The sequence below is a fragment of the Bos taurus genome, chromosome 5, assembly GCF_002263795.3.
Source record: "Bos taurus isolate L1 Dominette 01449 registration number 42190680 breed Hereford chromosome 5, ARS-UCD2.0, whole genome shotgun sequence".
NCBI lineage: Eukaryota > Metazoa > Chordata > Mammalia > Artiodactyla > Bovidae > Bos > Bos taurus.
The window spans coordinates 40,478,959-40,502,466 of NC_037332.1; the positions used below are offsets into that span (position 1 = coordinate 40,478,959).

The following is a 23,508-nucleotide window of genomic DNA, read 5'->3' on the forward strand; positions in this document are numbered from 1 at the left end:
TTTGCATGTGCTGATACTGTAACAATTTTGCACATAATTAAGTCAACTAAAAGACAGGTAATGCTCCTTCAAGGTCAAATTCACTGTCTTACCTTTGCTTGGAAAAGGAATTGCAATACAAGCAAGTAACAGAATCAGTCATCTTTTCAAGGGTATGCCTCTTTCTCCCATCTTCAGTATTAATAACGAGGAGCGTGCCAGACTGTGTTCCAGACACAATCCAACTTTCCTTTTCAACAGGAAGATACACCAAGGCAAGGCACAGAATTCTACTATCAGTAACTTCCTAGTAAGAAAAGAAAACACACTCTAAAGGACTTTGGTCTACCGTAAGTGGCTAGAATTTGTACAGAATTATGTAATTCACATATTTAACTTTTTATCTTCTTGCTTTTAATTTTAAAAACAGTGACGATTTTATTTAACTTGCAACAATAAATGAGTTAACTGGCAAAGGAAAAAAAAAAAGGTCTGTCTAGAATGTACCTGAAACTAAAATTTAAAAACTGAAAATTATTTTCAGTATCATTTCTCACTCAAAATAACACAAGAACACTGTTCAACCTTAAGAATAATATTTAGGCATAACACATTTCAAAGCAACTATCAAAATATTAAATTTTTTAAGTCTAGAAATTTACCTTATATTTCCCAATACAATTAGTGACCCATCTTGTAAAAGCCAAGCCCAGATCTCCTCTATCAGCCACCCTCAGGTGCTCTGAGTGTTGGCTACTAAGAGCTCAAAGCTGCACCCTTCATTACCTTCAGCCCACAGGGAGCTGGCTTGTTCAGAAGTGGCTGGGAGATTACCCCACTCCTACCATTGGGCAAATTGTGGCTAATGACTGACTGATAAGTGGGACTGACATACCAGACCACTTGCCTGGTGAAAGAATTAATCTGTGCTGTTATCACATTCCAGAGTTTCTTGTGGGTGATGACTGAAAGTTGGAGGGCTACATACAGTACATGGTGTCGAAAGATTGAGCATGAATGCACATACACAAAGCTTGAAGCTAGACTTCCTCAGAAACTACATTTTGCTGAGCTTCTTTCCTTGACCTATGTGGCTTCCCATATCTTCTTTAAAGTTTCTCTCTCCTTGTGCGCTCTGCTTAGTCATTCAGTCATGTCTGGCTGTTTGAAACCCCAGGCTCCTCTGTCCACGGGGATTCTCCAGGCAAGAATACTGGAGTGGGTTACCATGCCCTCCTCCAGGGGATCTTCCCAACCCAGGGATCAAGCCCAGGTCTCCTGCATTGCAGGCAGATTCTTTGCCAGCTGAGCTACCAGGGAAGCCCTCTCTTTCCTTAAATCACTCATATAAAATCCTGTTTCAGGCTCTGTTTCTAGGGATCCTGACCTAAGACATACATTGTGGGTTTTTTTTTTTTTTTTTTTTTTTACATTGTGGTTTTAAAACAAAATACATACCACTTAATTTCTTGTGAATGCACTTGTTCTAACATGAAGCTAATTTAATACAAGTCTATATTAGCCCTTATTTAATTTCTTCCTAAGTAACTTTTTTTTAAAAGAACCAGTTGAGTTGCTGCAGTTCCACTTGAAAGTCATGGTTAGTGTCAAGAACCTCTCAGACCTCTTTCTTGGCTAGGCCCCAGACAATCACTTTCCACCCAGCAGTCGGACACAGATAGCTCTGTCACTGTGTCCCAAACCAAACACCGTGCCCACAAGCCCTTCCCTGGCCCTGGCCCCAGCCAGATACTTCACATCTATGCACTGAATGCTCCCAAGTAACTTTTTAATTGGCACAAGCTTTAAAATAGTTCACAAAGTGAGTTTTCTAGAATATCACTAATTTAAAGAGCATTTGGATTTACCTCAGAAGTGTATCTTTCTGTATTTAAGTCAAGAAACGAGAGCTGTCCTTTGTCAGTGTGTCCACAGCCCAGCCAAATCCTCACATTCTTGCTGTTATGATTCGTAGCAACCATGCATTCAACAGTAAAGCTTTTAGGTATTGATATACGTCTCATCAGACAGATTAACTCAGCTGAATTCAAAATGTCAAAGACCTGAGAAGTTTAAAAAACAACACACATCAAGTTAACACATGTCTGTTTGAAAGATTATGATGGTAGTTTAGTCGCTAAGTCATGTCAGAGTCTTTGAGACCTTATGGACTATAGCCCACTATGCTCCTCTGTCCGTGGGATTTCCCAGGCAACATTACTAGAATGGGTTGCCATTTCCTTCTCCAGGGGATCTTCCTGACCCAGGGATCAACCCTGCATTTCCAGCTTGGCAGGTGGATTCTTTACCACCAAGACATCTGGGAAACACCTTGAAAGATCATATCATTATGTATAATGTTACAGTTAAATGTTACAGTTTCATCAAGAAAAATCTAAATTTGTTATTTATACTGTGATCCACCCAGAGCAACAAGATTAACAAACTAGAGATAAAATTACATTAAAACAATACTTATTTTTAAACTGCATGGTATACACACTTTATTATGTAGGGTGTGTTTTGTAACTGAATTCTTTGAAAAGAAATCCCCAAAGTACCAAATTAACAGAAAGTTACCAGAATCAGGAGCTATTCTTCATTCAGTTTTATACCGCAGAAACACATCATGTTAAAGACAAATATTTGAACCAACAAGAGACTAGAGCTTCTACCAGTTGAAGGGAAATGAAATTTTGATCTTTGGGAACAAGCTTCCCTGGTAGCTCAACTGGTAATGAATTCACCTGCATTGCAAGAGACCCCCAGTTCAACTCCTCAGTTGAGAAGATCACCTGGAGAAGGGATAGGCTACCCACTCCAGTACTCTTGTCTGGAGAATTCCCGTGGACAGAGGAATCTGGCGGGCTACAGTCTATGGTGTCACAAAGAGTCAGACACAACTGAGTGACTAAGCACAGCATGGCAACAAACTCACAAATCACCTCCAGATTCTGTTTCTGTTTTTCCTTCAAGCACTAAAGAACTAGAGAGATGGCATAAAGCCAATGTAAGGAAACAACCAGGAGTCAGGAAAATGGAATTAGAGTCTCGTGTCACAGCCACCTGCCTGCCATGCAGGAGACTCCAAGAAAGCTCCTATTCACCCAGTGCCTCATCTCACAAAGGTATGAGTTCATCTATCTTGCCTAGCACACATGGTATTTTAAACAGGTATGAGAAAGTTTTTGAATACTGTCATATGCTACGAGAAAAAAACCCTCAAGGTGATAGGTAAGCTATAAAATACAAGTGAAATATAAGTAAAAATTTAAAAAAGAAAAAGTAAAACAATAATTAAGCTTTGGAGAATATCACCAAGATATTTTTTTTTAAGTCTGTGTGATTAATACTGGTAGCAACCAAAATTAAAAAGTAAGACAAGTAGTCAACATGATTATAGGTTGTCTGATAAAGGTAGTGTACATGTCCTCAGCTATTTCTCAGTAAGAAACTGAACAAAAATTTTTCAATTAATTGTTGTACAAAATTGAGAGTCCAAAATATAAAAACACCTCTTATTTTGATATATTAAATGTTTTATTTAAAACATAGTAAGAGGGCCTTCTCTGGCAGGCCAGTGGTCAAGACTTCCACTACAGGGGGCGAGGGTTTGATATGGTCAGGAAACTAATATCCTGCATGCCATGCAGTGTGACCAAGAAATAAAATCAAAATAAAATTTAAAAAACTATAAGAGTTCTATTTCCAATAATATGATAGAAAAGGTTATTTGGGCAAGAAATTCAGACTTAAATTGAAGAAAGTAGGGAAAACCACTAGACCATTCAGGTATGACCTAAATCAAATCCCTTATGATTATACAGTGGAAGTGAGAAATAGATTTAAGGGCCTAGATCTGATAGATAGAGTGCCTGATGAACTATGGAATGAGGTTCGCAACATTGTATGGGAGACAGAGATCAAGACCATCCCCATGGAAAAGAAATGCAAAAAAGCAAAATGGCTGTCTGGGGAGGCCTTACAAATAGCTGTGAAAAGAAGAGAAGCGAAAAGCAAAGGAGTAAAGGAAAGATATAAACATCTGAATGCAGAGTTCCAAAGAATAGCAAGAAGAGATAAGAAAGCCTTCTTCAGCAATCAATGCAAAGAAATAGAGGAAAACAACAGAATGGGAAAGACTAGGGATCTCTTCAAGAGATACCAAAGGAACATTAAATGCAAAGATGGGCTCAATAAAGGACAGAAATGGTATGGACCTAACAGAAGCAGAAGATATTAAGAAGAGATGGCAAGAATACACAGAAGAACTGTACAAAAAAGACCTTCACAACCCAGATAATCACGATGGTGTGATCACTGACCTAGAGTCAGACATCCTGGAATGTGAAGTCAAGTGGGCCTTAGAAAGCATCACTACGAACAAAGCTAGTGGAGGTGATAGAATTCCAGTTGAGTTATTCCAAATCCTGAAAGATGATGCTGTGAAAGTGCTGCACTCAATATGCCAACAAATTTGGAAAACTCAGCAGTGGCCACAGGACTGGAAAAGGCCAGTTTTCATTCCACTCCCAAAGAAAGGCAACGCCAAAGAATGCTCAAACTACTGCACAATTGCACTCATCTCACATGCTAGTAAAGTAATGCTCAAAATTCTCCAAGCCAGGCTTGAGCAATATGTGAACCGTGGACTTCCTGATGTTCAAGCGGTTTTAGAAAAGGCAGAGACACCAGAGATCAAATTGCCAACATCTGCTGGATCATGGAAAAAGCAAGAGAGTTCCAGAAAAGCATCTATTTCTGCTTTATTGACTATGCCAAAGCCTTTGACTGTGTGGATCACAATAAACTGTGGAAAATTCTGAAAGAGATGGGAATACCAGACCACCTGATCTGCCTCTTGAGAAATTTGTATGCAGGTCAGTAAGCAACAGTTAGAACTGGACATGGAACAACAGACTGGTTCCAAATAGGAAAAGGAGTACGTCAAGGCTGTATATTGTCACCCTGCTTAGTTAACTTATATGCAGAGTACATCATGAGAGACGCTGGTCTGGAAGAAACACAAGCTGGAATCAAGATTGCCGGGAGAAATATCAATAACCTCAGATATGCAGATGACACACCCTTATGGCAGAAAGTGAAGAGGAACTAAAAAGCCTCTTGATGAAAGTGAAAGTGGAGAGTGAAAAAGTTGGCTTAAAGCTCAACATTCAGAAAATGAAGACCATGGCATCCGGTCCCATCACTTCATGGGAAATAGATGGGGAAACAGTGGAAACAGTGTCAGACTTTATTTTTCTGGACTCCAAAATCACTATAGAAGGTGACTCTGGCCATGAAATTAAAAGACGCTTACTCCTTGGAAGGAAAGTTATGACCAACCTAGATAGCACATTCAAAAGCAGAGATATTACTTTGCCAACAAAGGTTTGTCTAGTCAAGGCTATGGTTTTTCCTGTGGTCATATATGGATGTGAGAGTTGGACTGTGAAGAAGGCTGAGCGCCGAAGAATTGATGCTTTTGAACTGTGGTGTTGGAGAAGACTCTTGAGAGTCCCTTGGACTGCAAGGAGATCCAACCAGTCCATTCTGCAGGAGATCAGCCCTGGGATTTCTTTGGAAGGACTGATGCTAAAGCTGAAACTCCAGTACTTTGGCCACCTCATGCGAAGAGTTGACTCATTGGAAAAGACTCTGATGCTGGGAGGGATTGGGGGCAAGAGGAGAAGGGGACGACAGAGGATGGGATGGCTGGATGGCATCACTGACTCGATGGACGTGAGTCTCGGTGAACTTCGGGAGTTGGTGATGGACAGGGGGGCCTGGCGTGCTGCGATTCATGGGGTCGCAGAGTCGGACACGACTGAGTGACTGATCTGATCTGATCTGATCCATATAACTACAATTTAAAATGCTGAAGAAATTATTTTTTTAACCTCTTAAAAACATTAGGTGCGGGGAGCCGGTGAGGCATTCCACTCGTGACAAAGGTTATGAGGAAGGAGGCTCGGCATACGCAAAGGCGGGATCGAGCCTCAGGAGTCCCCCCGGATATTCTTGAGCATTTTCCCCCAAAAAACCAGAGTCTGCCTACTTTATTGCTTTGTGCTCTCACCTCTGACTTTACTGGGGGCTGTCCCCTACCACCGTCTCTCTCTCTCTCTGTGTCAAAGAGTTAACTTACAGCTCCAATTAATAAAGTTCCTGGGCAATTAGGAGTATTTAAATCCAAACCCCTCTGATGGCTCTCTAACTCGCCTGACAAGTTTACCCGGACTTCTGCAGCTATGCATACGATTGTTTACAGTCTCCCAGGAGAGGCATGGGAAGCTTAAGATATTCAAATAGCTTAGAGCCTCTCAGAGAGTTAAAAACTGTCAGAATAAACTAGTAAAGGATTTCATTGATGAGTCAATGCTTGTTGCCAAGTTTTCACATCCCCTGAATTGTATCCTTGAATATGTATCAATTAATAGTGGGTATGTAGAAAAAATAAGTAGTGGCCTTGGTGTTAGTAACTTTAGACCCTTAAGGTAATAAATTCTTTCTTTGTTGTAAACCCATTACACATCCGCCCTATAGGAATGCAACTTTATCTTTGGAAGATGGTGCCAAACCTTGAAATAATTACTCTTAGAGAAAGTAAGTCTTTGTTGATAAGTCCTTGTCAAGAGTCATAAAATGTTAGTAGGCCTTCTGGCCAGAAGATGATGTAAATCACCTAAACCATTTGTATACGATACATTTGCAGGAAAGAAACCTTGGTTTTTGATAAGAACCAAAGACTGCTGACTTTGCATCCCCTATTATCCTCTATGTGTAACTTAGGGTATAAAAGCCCCTGTTAAAAATAAAGCTACGGGCCTTGTTTACCAGCGCTTGGTCTCCCCATGTCATTCTTCCCTTTAACTTCCAGCTGAGTCTCCATCTGGAGCGCGGAACCCACCACGCTGACTAATCATGCCTGGGCTTCTAAGACCCACTCGAGAAGGTGTCTAGGGTGAGGCACCTTCCGCTATTCGAGAGGGCGCCTGCGGCCTACGTCAGTGGTGCAAACTTCTTGTCTTGAAGTTTTATTGGTCTCCCGCGTAAACCAAGCTACTCAGCTTCTTTTCTCCACTGAATTTTCCTACTGAGCTATCCTCATTCTATTGTTCTCTATATCTCTAATTAGCATGTAAATAGTCGCCTAGGCCGTCTCTCCTTCGAATACCCTGGATCAGCTGGGGCTGGTCCCCAGCAATTAGGGATCTGACCACACTATACAGAATTATCAGGCCAAAATATTAATGAAAGGCAGAATCCAGAGAGATCAGATAAGCCCCAAAGCCTGATTTTCCCTTAAGGCACTGATCTAATGTAGTAAAACTGATTTGTGGTTTTGAATTCCTTGTGGGGCTGGTGGGAAAGAGTTAAATCTAGGGATGCCCAAAGTGGAGAATGTAGTAACAGGATAAAACTGGGATCCCAAAAGGCCACATATTCAGAATAAATGAAAATTAGAAATAAAGCCATGCTCCACTCCCGCTGGTCTATAAGGAAAGTAGCCTTGGGACTTTACAGACACAGGGTGAAAGAGCAAAAGAACCCCGAAAAACTGTTATTCATAAGCTTGCTCAAGATTTGCAAATAAGATTCCCATCACCTAGGTGGTTCAAAAACATCTCAAGCCAGGAACTGAGTTTAAAGCAATTTATAGCAAAAAATATCCAATAAAAGATGTGCAAGACCTGTATGCAGAATTGTAAAATTTTATTGAAAGACACTTAAGACCTAAACAGAGAGACAACCCACATTCAAGAATACAGTGAATTAATATATCATAAGGCTATTGCCTATAGATTCAGTGCAAGTCTAATCCAAAGCACAATAGAATTTTCCAAAAAAGTTAACAAAGTGATTTAAAAACTTTTTTGGAAAAACTAGACTAAAGAACAGCTAAGTCATTCCTAAAGGATAACAGTTGCGGGGTGGAGGGGAAGACTATTAAAGCTTCAGAATTAAGACAGGACTGTACTGGAGGAAAAACAGGTAAATTGACCAATGGAAGAGAGTATGTGTGTGTGTGTATCTTTGAGAGTATATCAAAGAGTGCAAAGGGGAAAAAAAAAATCAATGGAAGACAAAGAAAGAAACAATTTCATAGAAGAAACTGGAAAATAGGTTATCCAAATGGAAAAAAGAAAATTGGATATAGATAAAAATACAATTCCTGATGAATTAAGAACTTTATCAAAAGCAAAACTTTTAAACTTTATGAAGAAACCATAGGTAAATATTTTTGTGGCTCTGGGAGAGATAAGGGCCTTTTAAAACAAGATTCTAAAACTAATAGCTAAAAAAGTAAGTACTGTTAAGTTTATCTCTATTAAAATTAAGCAATTCTGTTAAGCAAAAGGCACTCAGTAGGAAATAAAAATGCGAACCATGAATTGGGAAAATAAATTTGCAACATACGTAACCAACTAAGTTTTAGTATACAATGTAGAAAAGAAAGAAGCTGTTTTTAAATTTCATTTTTATGCAAATAACCTAATAGAAAAATGGGCAAAACAATGAACAAGCATTTTCCAGAAGAGAAAACATATATATTACCAATGAATATATAAAGAAATGCTCATCCTTATTAGTAATTAAGAAAATGTAAGCCAATGTACAAAACTGAATCCATTTCAAAAATATTAAAAAGTCAGATAGTACAATATTTGAGGAGAATATATTTTAAAAAACAGCTACAATAATATACAGGTGATGGAACTGTTAAGCTGGTACAATTTCTTCAGAAAATGACTTAGACGTTCCCATATTCCATGATTCTGCAATTCAACTCCTAGATATATAACATAAAGCAATTCTTATGCAATTTGCACTAGGAGATGTACAACCATGTTCATAACAGTACTGATAATAGCATAAAACTAGAAAGAATACCCACTGATATGGTCATGGGTAAATACATCGTTGTGCATTCAAACAATGTAATGGAGTAGCCGGGAAAGGAATCAACAGCTATGTTCAACATGGATGAAGATCACAAAACAATGTTGGGATAAAAACTGAAAAATCTCAGAACAGCATGTGACTGATTCCATTTTAAATAAATTATGAATACAGGAATATTAAACTGGGTAGTGAAACCTTAAAGAGGAAATAAAAATGATTATCATGAAAGTTAGGAGAGTGGCTGCATTGATAGGGAAAGAGAGTGATGCAATCAGAAAGAGGCATCGGTGCGTTTCTGGGATGTCTGCCCTTGGTTTTGTGCCCAGGGTGGTGAGAGGATGTAAGAGTTTGCTTTTAAAACTGCTTTAAACTGTGAGTGTATTTATATGTTTAAGTGTGTGTGTATATATATATATATATTTTTTTTTTTATAAATAGGTAAATATTTTATGTTCTGCACAAAATACTGATAAATTTTAATGATATGAATACCTGGGCAGAAGTGGGTCTTTCTTGAGGATTTTCTTTCAAACATTTTTTAATTAACTTCTCAACCATAGGCCATGGGGCACAACCATATTCTTTAACTGGATCTAAAACATTAAAAAACATATCACACTAAAACACTGAACAAATCAGAAAGATTATATTTCTTCTCAATGTGTATGAGAGGTCCAGACACTGCAAAGGAAACATTGATCTCTATAATCCCACATTTATTATGAACTGCTTATCACTCTTCAAGCTAATTTTGTTAATTATCTCCACTAGAAACATCAAAAAAGAGTCCTTGATTTTTACAGTATAAAAAGAGACACAAATACCAATTGAATAAAAATAGATTTTCATTTCATACCTTCATTTCAAATAGATTTTGAAAACACTTTTGTTCGTATATTAGACTTTTTTGCAAATACTTTTATTTTAATATTCACAGTAGACAAGCATTCAGTCCTCATATGCCCACAGTCAGTTTTGGAACATTTGTTTTTAAGTATGCCATTTTTCTGGTCGGTGTAGAATAGAGACCTGAAAACTTTTCCTGGAAAGCTAATTGATAAAATGAGGGAGATGACCCAGATTGTGCATGAAGTATTTAGTCAAATAATAATTGATTTCCTTCTGTTGGGAATCTTTAAAGGTCCCCAAAAGGAGATAGTTATCTTCCCTGTAGCTGGAACACAGTGTACGCTCAGAATTTTAAGTGAAAAGCAGAAAATATGACAAACAACTAAATATATTTAAAAGAATATTTCAGAATGCAAACTGAAGTAACAGTTAAGGAATGAAAGAAAAAAGTCCTAGAATTTCTTTAAAGCATGAGTAAAAGTGAAGTCACTCAGTCGTGTCCGACTCTTTGCGACCCCATGGACTCTAGCCCACAAGGCTCCTCCATCCAAGGAATTTTCTAGGCAAGAGTACTGGAGTGGGTTGCCATTTCCTTCTCCAGGGGATCTTCCCAATTCGAGGATCGAACCTGTGTCTCCCGCATTGAGGGCAGACACTTTACCGTCTGAGCCACCAGGGAACCCCTTAAAGCATGAGGTGACCATTCAAAATAGATCTGATCTCATTAAGCACTCATTTACTAATTCTTGCTAATATTTACTACTAAAAATTATTATAGTAAATAATTTGTTTTCATTCCTGGATAGAAATTACTTCACTCAAGAAAATGAAAATACTCCAAGCTAATGGACACTTAGTAACTCTTTATGAGAAGAAAAGTCACTGTACCTGAACTTCTAATAGTATTTCCTTTCCTGAGTATTCTTCTAAATATAATACCTAATATATCAATATTTAGAATACTAAGAAGAAACCCTGTATCTTCTATGTTTCTCATATGATTTATATTAACATCACAGAATTTAAGACTATTCATGCATTAAACAAAAAAATTATCAGTTGTAAAATGAATTAGTATATAAATAAAATTAAATAACTTAGAAATGAAGCTGCTACATTAAAATATAATAATCTTTATTGTAGACAAAACTTACCGGGTAATTTCCCTTGTATTGCCAATTCATCAAACTCATTTGGAAACTTCAAACCCTCTGCTATTCTACCTCCAGTTGTCAAAATGTCATAAAGTAGCAAACCAAATGAATAAACATCAGCTTGTTGGTTATAAATAACATTTCCTCTAGCAACTTCAGGTGCACGAAAACCTGAAAGGAAACAGACATATTAATAAATATACTCAAACCCAGGGCTTATACACCCAAAGAAGTATATATTTAGGCCTGTATGCTGATGAACAGGAGATGAGTCTAAACAGGCCATATCATCTCTAAATGGAGATATCTTAAGTCAGTTAAGAGCCATGTCCCAAGACATTTCACCCATGCTCAATTTTGAAGAATAATAAGGATAAACATGCAATAATAAATTATTTAGTAATGTTTCACAATTAAATAAAGCCTAAAAGGGGGAAAAACTACATCCTTCTTAATAATAACTATTCTCAGGGTAGTATTTCAAACAGAAGAGGAGACAGGAGGCAGATTTGCAGATTTTTTTATACCAAGTCACTTTAACCTGGCTAAAATGTTAATGGACTTATTATTTCAAGAACGTGTGACTCTACTGCTTCAACTCAGTTGAAAACTAAAAAGAAAACCACAACTAAAATGAATAAAAGCCCTCTATCTCAAATGAAGGTTCATGCCTGAAATTCTTTTATAAGGAAATAAAACCTTTCATCTCACAATAAAGATAAATCATTTTAATCACTTGAGAAAAAGAGAGTAATTTCAACATTACCTATAACAATAAAAATATTAACAATCTAAAGAAATCCAACTATAATGAAAATAAGTTAAATACTGTACACAATGCAGTAGCTTAAAATAATTTTTAAGATGTTATAATGTAAATGAAAAAAATGTATAATATAATTCTGAATAGATAAAATTATCACCTGAATTAATTTGCTTAGCTGTGATAATGGTACGGCTATTATGCAAGCAAACACCCTTACACTAAGAAAATACTAAGAAAATACATGCAAATACATTTCAGGATGACACAGCATGATATCTTCAACTCAATTTCAAAGACTCAAACAGAAAAGAAAGAGAACAACAATGTGGCAAAAAGTTAATAATAAAATTATGTGAAGGGAATATAGGAATATATTATACTATTCTTTCAACTTTTTCATAGGCTGAAACATTTTCAAAATAAACAGTTAATGGGAATATGCAAAATTAAAACTACAAATAAATATATCCAAATGTAATAACAATTATTTCCAAGTATAGAAATTATGAGTAGCTTTTATTTTCCTTTATAAGTTCAAATTTTCCACAATGAACATATATGATTGCTATGGTAAATATATAGCCAGAAAAATATAACAAAGTATGAATTCATATCCTTCAAGAAGTAAACGACTGAATTGAGACACTGTTTTTAACAATACTTCTCAGCGAAAGACAAAGCTCATCAACGCTTCAACAAGCTAGGAGTCAAAAGGATGGAGACAACAAATTTGAGCATGATAACCTTTACTGAACTAACTGTAAACATTCTCTCATGAACATTTTGCCGCATTTATTCCTCTTCTCTTTCTCTGTTACCATTTCCACACATTTGTATCTGTGTGTGTGTCTTCTTCCTTCTCTGTCACTCCCTCTCACTCTTTTTCATTCTCTCCTTGTCTTTGTGGATGTACATAAAATATTTGACATTATATTAAGTTGAAGATAAAATATTTCAAACCTAAGTACAATATGTAGCCTTAAGATAAGGATACATGGGGATCTTTAGGCAAGAATATTGGAGTAGGTTGCCATTTCTTTCTCCAGTGGACCACGTTTTGTTAGAACTCTTTTCTATGACCCATCCATTTTGGGTGGCCCTGCATGGCATGGTTCATGGCTTCACTGAACTCATGCAAGCCACTTTGTCATGACAAGGCTGTGATCCATGAAGGGGATCTTAAGAATCCTTTGGACTACAAAGAGATCAAATCAGTCAATCCTAAAGGAATCAACCCTGAATATTCATTGGAAGGACTGTTGCTGAAGTTGAAGCTCCAACACTTTGGCCACCTGATACAAAGAGCTACTCATTGGAAAAGACCCTTATGCTGGGAGAAATTGAAGGGAATAGGAGAAGGGCATGGCAGAGGATGAGATGGTAAAATAGCATAACTGACTCACTGAACATGAATTTGAGCAAACTCCAGGAGACAGTGGAGGACATAGGAGTTTGCTGCTGCATCACTTCAGTCGTGACTGACTCTGTGTGACCCCATAGATGGCAGCCCACCAGGCTCCCGCATCCCTGGGATTCTCCAGGCAAGAACACTGGAGTGGGTTGCCATTTCATTCTCCAGTGCATGAAAGTGAAAAGTGAAAGTGAAGTTGCTCAGTCGTGTCCAACTCTTAGCAACCCCATGGACTGCAGCCTACCAGGCTCCTCCACCCATGGGATTTTCCAGGCAAGAGTACTAGAGTGGGGTGCCGTAGGAGTTTGGCATGCTACAATTCACAGGATCACTAAGAGTCAGACATGACTTAACAACTGAACAACAGGATAAGGACATTTTCTAACATAGCTATAATATAATTCTCACACCTGAGTGAAAGAATTATATAAGTAGTTAAGATAGTTCTAAAATAGATCCCTAATAAACTGTACCTATGACATAATGTATATATATCACAACAGTTTCTAATTTGTATCACTATAGCATTTTACACACACCTTCCTGAATAGGCAGATGAGAACTTTCCATTTTACAAAGAACATAATCATCACGAAAGTGTTAGATGTTTTCCTAAGGACACACAGAAAATAAATGGTAAAGTTAAGACTACTTAAAAATTGTGGTTGGGTGTCACAGCAGGCTGGAGGTCAGCCCTACTCACCAGCATGCCTCAACACCAGCTGCAGTTCTACACAACTGGAGGGTGTATACAGCCCACACAGAGGATACTCTTTGAGCACCTGCCTCTGGGGGCCATGTGGGACTGTACTTCTGATTCACAGAGTATATCTCCTTAATAAACCTACTCCTTCAATAATAGGAGAGATCACAGACTTACTCAATACATACAAACAAACGCAGAAAATGAGGCAAATGAGAAGACAGAGGAAACCGTTCCAGCTGAAACAACAAAACAAAACTTCAGAAAAATAAAAACAGTGATAAGAAATACTCTTCATGAAGCATTCAAAGTAATGGTCATAAAGATGCTCAATGAACTTGAGAGAATAATGAAGGAACACAGTGAGAAACTGAACAAGGAAAAAACATAAAAATTCTAAAACTGAGTTTATAACTGAACTGAAAAATCACTAACGGGGCTCAATAACAGATTAGATGAGGTAGAAGAATAAGTCGGTGATCATTCTAAGATGATGGAAGACAGAGCAATGGAACTCATCCAGATAGAGAAGTAAAATAAAAATACTGTTTTACATGGACATACATTAAAGTACGTTTGTGACAGCATCACCCAGAATAACATCTGCATTATAGAGTTTTCAGAGGGAGAGGAGAGAAAATGGCAGAAAAGTTATTTCAAGGAATAGTGGTAACAGTCTATAACAAATATAAACAAAGACATCACTTTGCCAACAAGTCAAATCTATGGTCTTTCCAGCAGTCACGTACAGATATGAGAGTTGGATCATAAACTAGGTGGGGTGCTGAAGAATGGATGCTTTTGAATTGTGGTGCTGGAGAAAACTCTACACACGGACATCACCAGATGGTTAATGTCGAAATCAGATTAATTCTATTCTTTGTAGCCAAAGATGGAGAAGCTCTACACATTCAGCAAAAACAAGACCTGGAGCTGACTGTGGCTCAGATCATCAGCTCCTTATTGCAAAATCCAGACTTAAATTGAAGAAATTAGGGAAAAACACAAGGCCATTCAGGTAGAATATAAATCAAATCCCTTATGATTATATAGGGGAGGTGATGAATAGATTCAAGGGACTAGATCTGATAGAAGAGTGCCTGAAGAACTATGGACAGAGATTCAGACCATTGTACAGGAGGTTGTGACTAAAACCATAGCCCAAAAAAACAGATGCAAGAAGGCAGCATGGTTGTCTGAGGAGGCCTTACAAGCAGCTGAGAAAAGAAGAGAAGTGAAAGGCAAATGAGAAAGATAAACTCATCTTAATGCAGAGTGCCAGAAAATAGCAAGGAGAGATACGAAAGACTTCTCAAGTAAACAATGCAAAGAAATAGAGGAAAACAACAGAATAGTAAAGATTAGAGATCTAGTAAAGAAAATTAGACACCAAGGGAACACACTTCATTAAAAGATGGGCACAATAACAGACAGAAACAGCAAAGACCTAACAGAAGCAGAGGAGATTAAGAGGTGGCAAGAATACACAGAAGAACTGTTGGGAAAAAAAAAGAAAAAAGATCTTAATGACCCAGATAACCACAATGGTGTGGTCACTCATCAGAGCCATACATCTTGGAGTGTGAAGTCAAATGGGTCTTAGGAAGCATTACTATGAACAAAGCAAGTGGAGGTAATAGAATTCCAGTTGAGCTATTTCAAACCCTAAAAGATGATGCTTTGTAAGTGCTGCCCTCAATATGCCAGCAAATTTGGAAACCTCAGCAGTGGCCACAGGACTGGAGAAGGTCAGATTTTATAAAAATCTCAAAGAATGGCAATGCGAAAGAATGTTCAAACTACTGAAGGTTGTGGCTGTGAGCCGTGTGCTACACTGGGATTCGCAACCTCCGGAAGAAAGGATTTCGAACCAGACCCAGAGATGAGGCTTGACCACTCAGAGCTTTTTGTGTAGCAAAGTTTTATTGAAGTATAACAGAGATAGGGAAAGCTTCTGACACAGACATCCAGAAGGGGACAGAAAGACTGCCCCATTGCTAGTTTTTAGCAAGACAATTTGCGTTTGTTAGTAAGCTTCTAATCAGAGGAGAGAAACGCCTCAAGGCTGAGGGAGTTTCACCAGGCTCTTCTCCCACAATATGCACTTTTGAGATCGTGTATATAGTGACACAAGGTATGCCATCCCCAGCCATAAAACAATTAATATGAATACTGGTTTGCTGAGCCATTATCTGCACAAGGTTTGAGGAAAAAAAAAAAAGTCTGCCAACTGTAGTTTATTCTTTTGCCACTTGGGGAACCTCGGGCCTTCCTACCTGTTACCCTCTCACTACTGCACAATTGTGCTTATTTCATATGCTAGCAAGCCCAAAATCCTTCAAGGTATGCTTCAACAATACAGGAACTGAGAATTTCCAGATGTACCAGCTGGATTTAGAAAAGGTACAGGAGCCTTGTCGTTAACTTATTCAACATCTGCTGCATCATAGAAAAAGCAACGGGAATTCAAAACAAAACAAAACAATCTAATTCTGATTCACTGACTACACTAAAAGCTTGGACTGTGTGGATCACAACAAACTGAAAAATTCTGAAAGAGATGGGAAAACCAGACCACCTTACCTGCCTGCTGAGAAACCTGTATGCAGCCCCAGAAGCAACAGTTAGAACTGAACATGGAACAACAGACTGGTTCAAAATTGGGAAGGGAGTACAGCAAGGCTATATACTGTCACCATACTTATTTAAACTATATGCACAGAACATCATATGAAATGCCGAGCTTGATGAAGCACAAGCTGGAATCAAGATTGCTGGTGGAAATGTCAACAACTTCAGATATGCAGATGATACCATACTAATGGAAGAAAGAGAAGAAAAACTAAAGAGCCTTTTCATGAGTGTGAAGCAGGAGAGTGAAAAAGCTGGCTTGAAACTGAACATTCAAAAAACTAAAATTGTGGCATCTGGTCCCATCACTTCATGGCAAATGGAAGAGGAAAAAAATGGAAACAGTGACAGATTTCATTTGGGCTCCAAAATCACTGCAGATGGTGACCGCAGCCATGAAATTATTATACACTTTCTCCTTGGAAGGAAAGCTATAACAAACCTAGATAGTGTATTAAGAGCAGAGACATCAGTTTGCCAACAGAAGTTCATATAGGCATAGATACGGTTTTTCCAGTAGTCATGTATGGATGTGAGAGTTGAACCATAAAGAAGGCTGAGCACCAAAAATTTGATGCTTTCGAAATGTGGTGTTGGAAAGACTCTTGAGAGTCCCATGGACTGCAAGGAGATCCAACCAGTCCATCCTAAAGGAGATCAGTCCTGAATACTCACTGGGAGGACTGACAGTGAAGCTGAAACTCCAATACTTTGGCTACCTGATGCGAAGAACTGACTCATTGGAAAAGACCCTGATGCTGGGAAAGATTGAATGTGGGAATAGAAGGGGACAACAGAGGATGAGATGGTTGGATGGCATCACCGACTTGATAGACATGAGTTTGAGCAAGCTCCAGAAGATAGTGAAGGACCAGGAAGCCTGGTGAACTACAGCTTATGGGGTCACAAAGAGTCACATATGACTTAGCAACTGAACAACAACGAAGACTCTTTAGAGTCCCTGGGATGACAAGGAGATAAAACCAGTCAATCCTAAAGGAAATCAACCCTGAATATTCATTGGAAGGACTGATGCTTAAGCTCCCATACTTTGGCCACCTGATGTGAAAAGCTGACTCACTGGGAAAGACCTTGATGCTGGGAAGGACTGAAAACAAAAGAAGAGGGAGGCAGAAGCTGAGATGGTTGGATAGCATCACTGATCAATGTTCATGAACTTGGGCAAACTCCAGGAGATAGTAAGGGACACAGAGGCCTGCCATGCTGCAATCCATGGGTTCACAAAGGGTCAGATATGACTTAGCAACTGAACAGCAACAACAAATGGTTGAAAATGTCCCTAATCTGAGGAAGATTTCCCTAATCCAGTCCCCAAACCTCTAAGATAAACAAAAAGAGACACACACCAAAACACATAATCATTAAAATGGTAAAAGTTAAGGATAAAAGTAGCAAGCAAAGCAACATATTACATATAAGCGAAATCCTATGAGACTATCAGCAGACTCTTCGGCAGAAACTTTACATGCCAGAATAGAGTGACACGGCATGTTCACAAAGTGCTCAAAAGGAAAAAAAAAAACAAAAAACCTTCTAACCAAGAATACTCTACCCAACAAAGTTATCAGTGAGAACTGTAGAAGAGATTGGGAATTTCCCAGATAAACAAAAGAAAAAGGAGTTTACCACTTTTTCACTGTCCTCTTTCACTTTCACCAAGAGACTCTTGAGTTCCTTTCTCTTTCTGCCATAAGGGTGGTGTCATCTAAATATCTGAAGTGATTGATATTTCTCTCAGCAATCTTGATTCCAGCTTGAGATTCATCCAGCCCAGCATTTCGCATGATGTACTCTGCATATAAGTTAAATGAGCAAGGTGACAGTATACAACCTTGACGTACTCCTTTCCCAATTTGGAGCCAGTCCATTGTTTCATGTCTGCTTCTGTTGTTCCTTGACCTGCATACAGATTTTTCAGGAGGCAGGAAAAGTGGTCTGGTATTTCCATCTCTTGAAGAATTTTCCAGTTTGTTGTGATCCACACAGTCAAAGACTTTAGCATAGTCAATGAAGCAGAAGTAGATGCTTTTCTGGAAGTCTCTTGCTTTTTCTATGATCCAAGGGCTATTGTCAATTTGATCTCTGGTTCCTATGCCTTTTCTGAATCTAGCTTGAAGTTCTAAAGCCTAGCTTGAAGAATTTTGAGCATTACTTTGCTAGCATGTAAGATGAGTGCAATAGTGTGACAGTCGGAACATTCTTTGGCATTGCCTTTATTTGGGATTGGAATGAAAACTGACCTTTTCCAGTCCTGTGGGCACTGCTGAGTTTTCCAAATTTGCTGACATATTGAGTGCAGCAATTTCCAAGCATCATCTTTTAGGATTTGAAATAGCTCAGCTGGAATTCTATCACCTCCATTAGCTTTGTTCATAGTGATATTTCCTTTTTTTTTTTTTTTGTGATGCTTCCTAAGGCCCATTTGACTTCACACTCCAGGATGTCTGCCTCTAGGTGAGTGATCACACCATCGTGGTTATTTGGCCATTAAGATCTTTTCTGTATAGTTCTTCTGTGTAGTCTTGCTACCTCTTCTTAATCTCTTTTGCTTCTGTTAGGTCCATACCATTCCTGTCCTTTATTGCATCCATCTTTGCATGAAATGTTCCCTTGGAAGCTCTAATTTTCCTGAAGAGATCTCTAGTCATTCCCATTCTATTGTTTCCATATCATGGCTACTTTAAATAATGCTGCAATGATCATTAAACCGCGTACGTCTTTTTGAATTAGTGTTTCTATTTTCTTCAGGTAAATGCCCAGAAGTAAAATTGAAGGATCACACAAAATTTATATCTTCAATTTTTTGAGTAAGGCCCACCCATATAGTTTTTGGAGGCTAAATTAAATCATCCAATTATTTATTATTCATTCAAAAGATTTATTGTGTATCTGTTACATCAAGGTACTATTAAAAAACTTAAAACCTTTGGCATTTTCCCACTTGACTGTTAGAAACATTAGGATTAGACTTGTAAGTTCTTAGAGTAGGGAGAGACTTGAGGGGTCACTTAGTTTAAATTTTAATCTATGGCACATAGCTTTTTACATTAGTTGTGTTTTTTTTTTTTTTTTTAATCCCTTTAGATAGCAATCCACAGATCTTATGGCTGCACAAAAGGTTACAATTTTTCTCAAAATTAGTCAGAGACAGTAAGGAAGATAATTTTGAGGATACAGAAAGGAATATTTACTTCAATAAGGAAATGGTTTCAACCTTCTTATCTCCCCCCTTTCAAAATATAAGTATCTTCACTGACATAATCCCCAGTAGGAGAATGTAATGCCTACTTATATAGCCAGGAATTACCTCAATTATTATAAAAAAAAAAAAAAAAAAAATTGCACTCTTAAGTGCTTCTTGAAGTTCAACCAATGTATTTCTAATGATTCTATTTCAACCAATGAACTTCTAATGATCTTATTTCTTGACCATGCTAACAGTTTCTTCTAAAGTCATCTATGGAAAACAGATGCCTTTAGGAAAAATCTCCCTCAAATAATAAACTCTAAATGATGACAGGACTTTAATCCTTCTGATGGACTGGTATAGATTAAACATATTGTCATAAATAGCAATAAAATGACATTAAATCAAAAAGGTATATGGAATAACGTGAAATATACTATCCACAACTATATCTTTAAATACAAAAATGCATAAAGCATTACTATAATTCGTTTCTCTGAAAATGATAAATCTACTTGAAAATCATTAATTTCAAGAACTCTGAGTAAATAACACTTTAAATCAGACTGTCCTACAAAATTACATACTTAAAACATTGATTCCTCTACCCAAGCAGAATGACACAGCACTGAAACTGAATGGCGGACTTAGACCCAAACATGCAGGAAAGATGTGACAAAGGTGACACTCAAAGTAGTGGAGAAAAAGAGTTAAATAAATGATAACAGCATAAGTTGTTTGATAAAGAAAAAAGGAGTAGCTACATTATTCAATACAACTAATAAACTCTTGATGAACCAAAAGTTTTAACATAAAATGTAAATCTACATTTATGTGGCTGATTCATGTCAATGTATGGCACAAACCACCACAATATTGTAAAGTAATTAGCCTACAATTAAAATAAATTAATTAATTTTTAAGTACTTAAAATATTCCAATTAAATGGATAATACTGGAATTTAAAAGGCCTCCCTAATCACTCTATCAGAGATGGGTGGAGTAAGCCAACAGGTTGAGAACTGGGGAATACATTGTCTATGGAGAATTTTAAATATGCAGCTACCTGCACAGGATAGTTACTACTGACCCTGCCTTTGATATATCACTGACTAAACATGTCAGGAAAAAGTAAAGATTATTTTGTCTAAAAGAATCAGACTCAGCAATAGCATAATACCATAAACAAGTAAAAGATAAACCCTAAACTGAAAAAACTCTGCAATACATGAGAGACAAAGAGTCAACATTAACTGAAATCAGCTTTACAAATAAGTAAGAAAAGTAGACAAATGAGTAAAGACAGAAAAATATACAAAACATGAAAGGAAAAATACATGTCCTATATATAAATAGATATTTGAAAAATAAAAACATTAAACTATCACTTTTTGACTATTAACTTCATGAAGACTAAAAATAATAACAAACCCAGAATGGAAAATAGGTATTATAATTCAAGTATTGATGGAATTTGAATTGATAAACCTTTCCAGAAGGCAAGTAGTATTTCAAAATTCAAAATATGCCTATCCAGCAATATGATCCTTAGAAACCTACTGTTTACAAATTAGCTTCATAAATGAAAATTTTTTAATTTACAAATCTTTTAATTAAAGCTTTTTAATATTTCAAAAGGTTAGAAAAAATAAATAAACATCAAGATAAGATATAGTTAAGTGAATCACTAAAATATTATGTAAATGCTGAAACTGATATTTAACAAAGAAAGATTTCCCTGAAATAGTAAGTAGAAAAAGAAGATAAAGAAGTAGAATTTACAATATGTATATAAACCTCTTAAGCACATCTAAATCTAGATATATCTCTGTGTTACCAAAGTGTTATTATTTCACTAATTTATGAGAAATACATCTTTCGACCTGCTCAGTATCATTCACTGCTTTCACATCAAGACCTTACATTTTTAAAATAAAATCTTAACTTAAAATGACTTGCTTGAACTACTCATCATGGAGTCTTTCACTTCAAAAACAAAAATGGGGAGAGGAGGGGATGGATGGCATTAAAACCTAAGCTACCAACATAACATTTGATTATCAATCTAAACCATAAGATCCTCCAAGCTACTCTACATGTATCCTTATCACTGATGACTTCCCTGGAAGAGCAACTGCAATTTCTTCAAAATTTTTTGCCTTGTATTTAACTATGCTGGTGACCATAGTAGGAACAGGAAAAATAACATTTCAAGCTATTCAGTGTATCCTCACTAAATTTAATTTGGGATGAAAATGAATATTTTTAACATTGTTTGTCATTAGAAGGCTAGAAATAGAAACGTTTACTGCCTGTTTACAAAAGGACAACGTTGTCATCTGATCTAACACTGCGAATGATCTATGGTGGGTATAGACTGTACTACTGTACCACATGGACACTCTGTTTAGCATCAATGTCCCTCAAAAACTAGAAAATTCAAGCACTTACTAAAATCCTAAATATACATTGTTGTATTAGGCTGTTCAAATAAGTCATTTGTTTAAATATGTGTCACTTCTACTTCTAGGTAAAATGGAACTAGGGACTAGACTTACTATCCTGCATAAAACAATGAAATAACTAGACAACAAAGACGAAATTCTGAATACTGGGAAAAGAAGACAGTGATCCCTGAGAGAGAGCGAGCAAACAAGGTGGGTTCTCCGAATGCCTTTCAGAGGACTGGAAAAAGGGAAGGCAAACAGAGCTGGGCCCCTGGTTAAGAAGACAAAGCAGAAGCTGGGAAAGCAAGGGCAGATAAGGAATGTGCCAAGTGTGGTGCTAAACCCTTTATATGAATTTCTCATTCCATTTTTACAACAATCCCTAAACAGATACTATTATTAGGTACTGCTGTTTAACCAAAGAAAGGAATTGGGTGATTTCTCCAGCCCCGGCTAGTAAGTGGTAGAGCAAGGATTTAAACTAAGACACTCTGACTTCATAGCCCAAGTTTAATAGAATCTATTTAAAGTAATTCACATTTGCTTCATTTTTGTTTGAACACAAGTCTAAATCCTATACTCACTCTCTTAACATTTTGTTTATATCACAGGCTCACACTCTCAAAATCTAGAGTAAATTCTAATCATCTTATAAAAAAATTTTTTACAAATAACATTTTCCCTAATGAGAAAGGTACCAAAATTTGACCTGCCTATCTTATAATTGATTAATATAGGCAATGACATTGTTTATATGATGCAAAGACGGGAATCACTTGGAGATCATTTAAATAGCCTTGATGTCTGGGCTCCGTGGTGACTCCATGGTAAAGAATTCACCTGCAATGCAGGAGACCGAGGTTCAATCCCTGGGTCAGGAAAGAGAAGGAAATGGCAACCCATTCTAGTATTCTTGCCTGGGAAATCTCATGGAGAGAGGAGCCTGGTGGGCTACAGCCCATGGGGTCACAACAAGAGTTGGACACCACTTCGCAACTAAACAACAAATGTCTGGGCTCCACCCAAACTAGTTAAATCAGAATCCTGGGACCCACACATTTGAAAGTCTTCCAGAAGCTCCAAACATGTGCCCACACGGAGGGCTCCTGCTCCACAACTGTAAATGACACAACCCCAGGGGAAACATTCTTAAGCCTACATGCTATCTAGTTACAGCCAGAATTAAAAACACAACCAAATAATCCTCCATCTATCACTTAGAACACAGGGCATTTCTTGCACAAATTATTTCTACAATAGTACGTTTTGCCTGAAATGTCTCCTCCTGCTTTTCTATCAATATTTATTATTTTCTTAAATCTCAAACTTCTCCTTTAAGATGTAATTTCAGAATCACCTTCCTCTATAGGAAGTCCTAAAGACCTATGGCTCAGTTATGGACTTGCTCCTCTGGACTATCACTGTGCCTTGAACTCTATCTCCTGTTGAAACT

At 37.3% G+C, this 23,508-nt stretch overlaps 1 protein-coding gene and 1 long non-coding RNA gene across 10 annotated transcripts in view; one reads left to right on the forward strand and one right to left on the reverse strand.

The window, feature by feature from the left end:
* Positions 1-23,508, reverse strand: part of LRRK2 (leucine rich repeat kinase 2) — a 205,786-nt gene that overhangs the window by 18,210 nt on the left and 164,068 nt on the right. For all 7 annotated transcript variants that reach the window (XM_024991931.2, XM_010805062.4, XM_059886557.1 and 4 more), the window contains 4 exons: positions 10,890-11,060; positions 9,379-9,479; positions 1,848-2,042; positions 93-286 (listed from right to left, as the gene is read on the reverse strand). In XM_024991931.2, the coding sequence (XP_024847699.1) occupies positions 93-286; positions 1,848-2,042; positions 9,379-9,479; positions 10,890-11,060 (661 nt within the window). The remainder of the gene's footprint in view (positions 1-92; positions 287-1,847; positions 2,043-9,378; positions 9,480-10,889; positions 11,061-23,508) is intronic.
* The window catches only part of LOC132345277 (uncharacterized), a 37,410-nt gene continuing 16,610 nt past the window's right edge, over positions 2,709-23,508 (forward strand). For 2 of the 3 annotated variants that reach the window (XR_009494506.1, XR_009494505.1), the window contains exons 1-2: positions 2,710-3,107; positions 22,139-22,265. This is a non-coding gene — a long non-coding RNA (uncharacterized lncRNA). Of the gene's footprint in view, positions 3,108-22,138; positions 22,266-23,508 lie in introns of all 3 variants that reach the window. The other variant, XR_009494507.1, reaches the window with a different exon arrangement.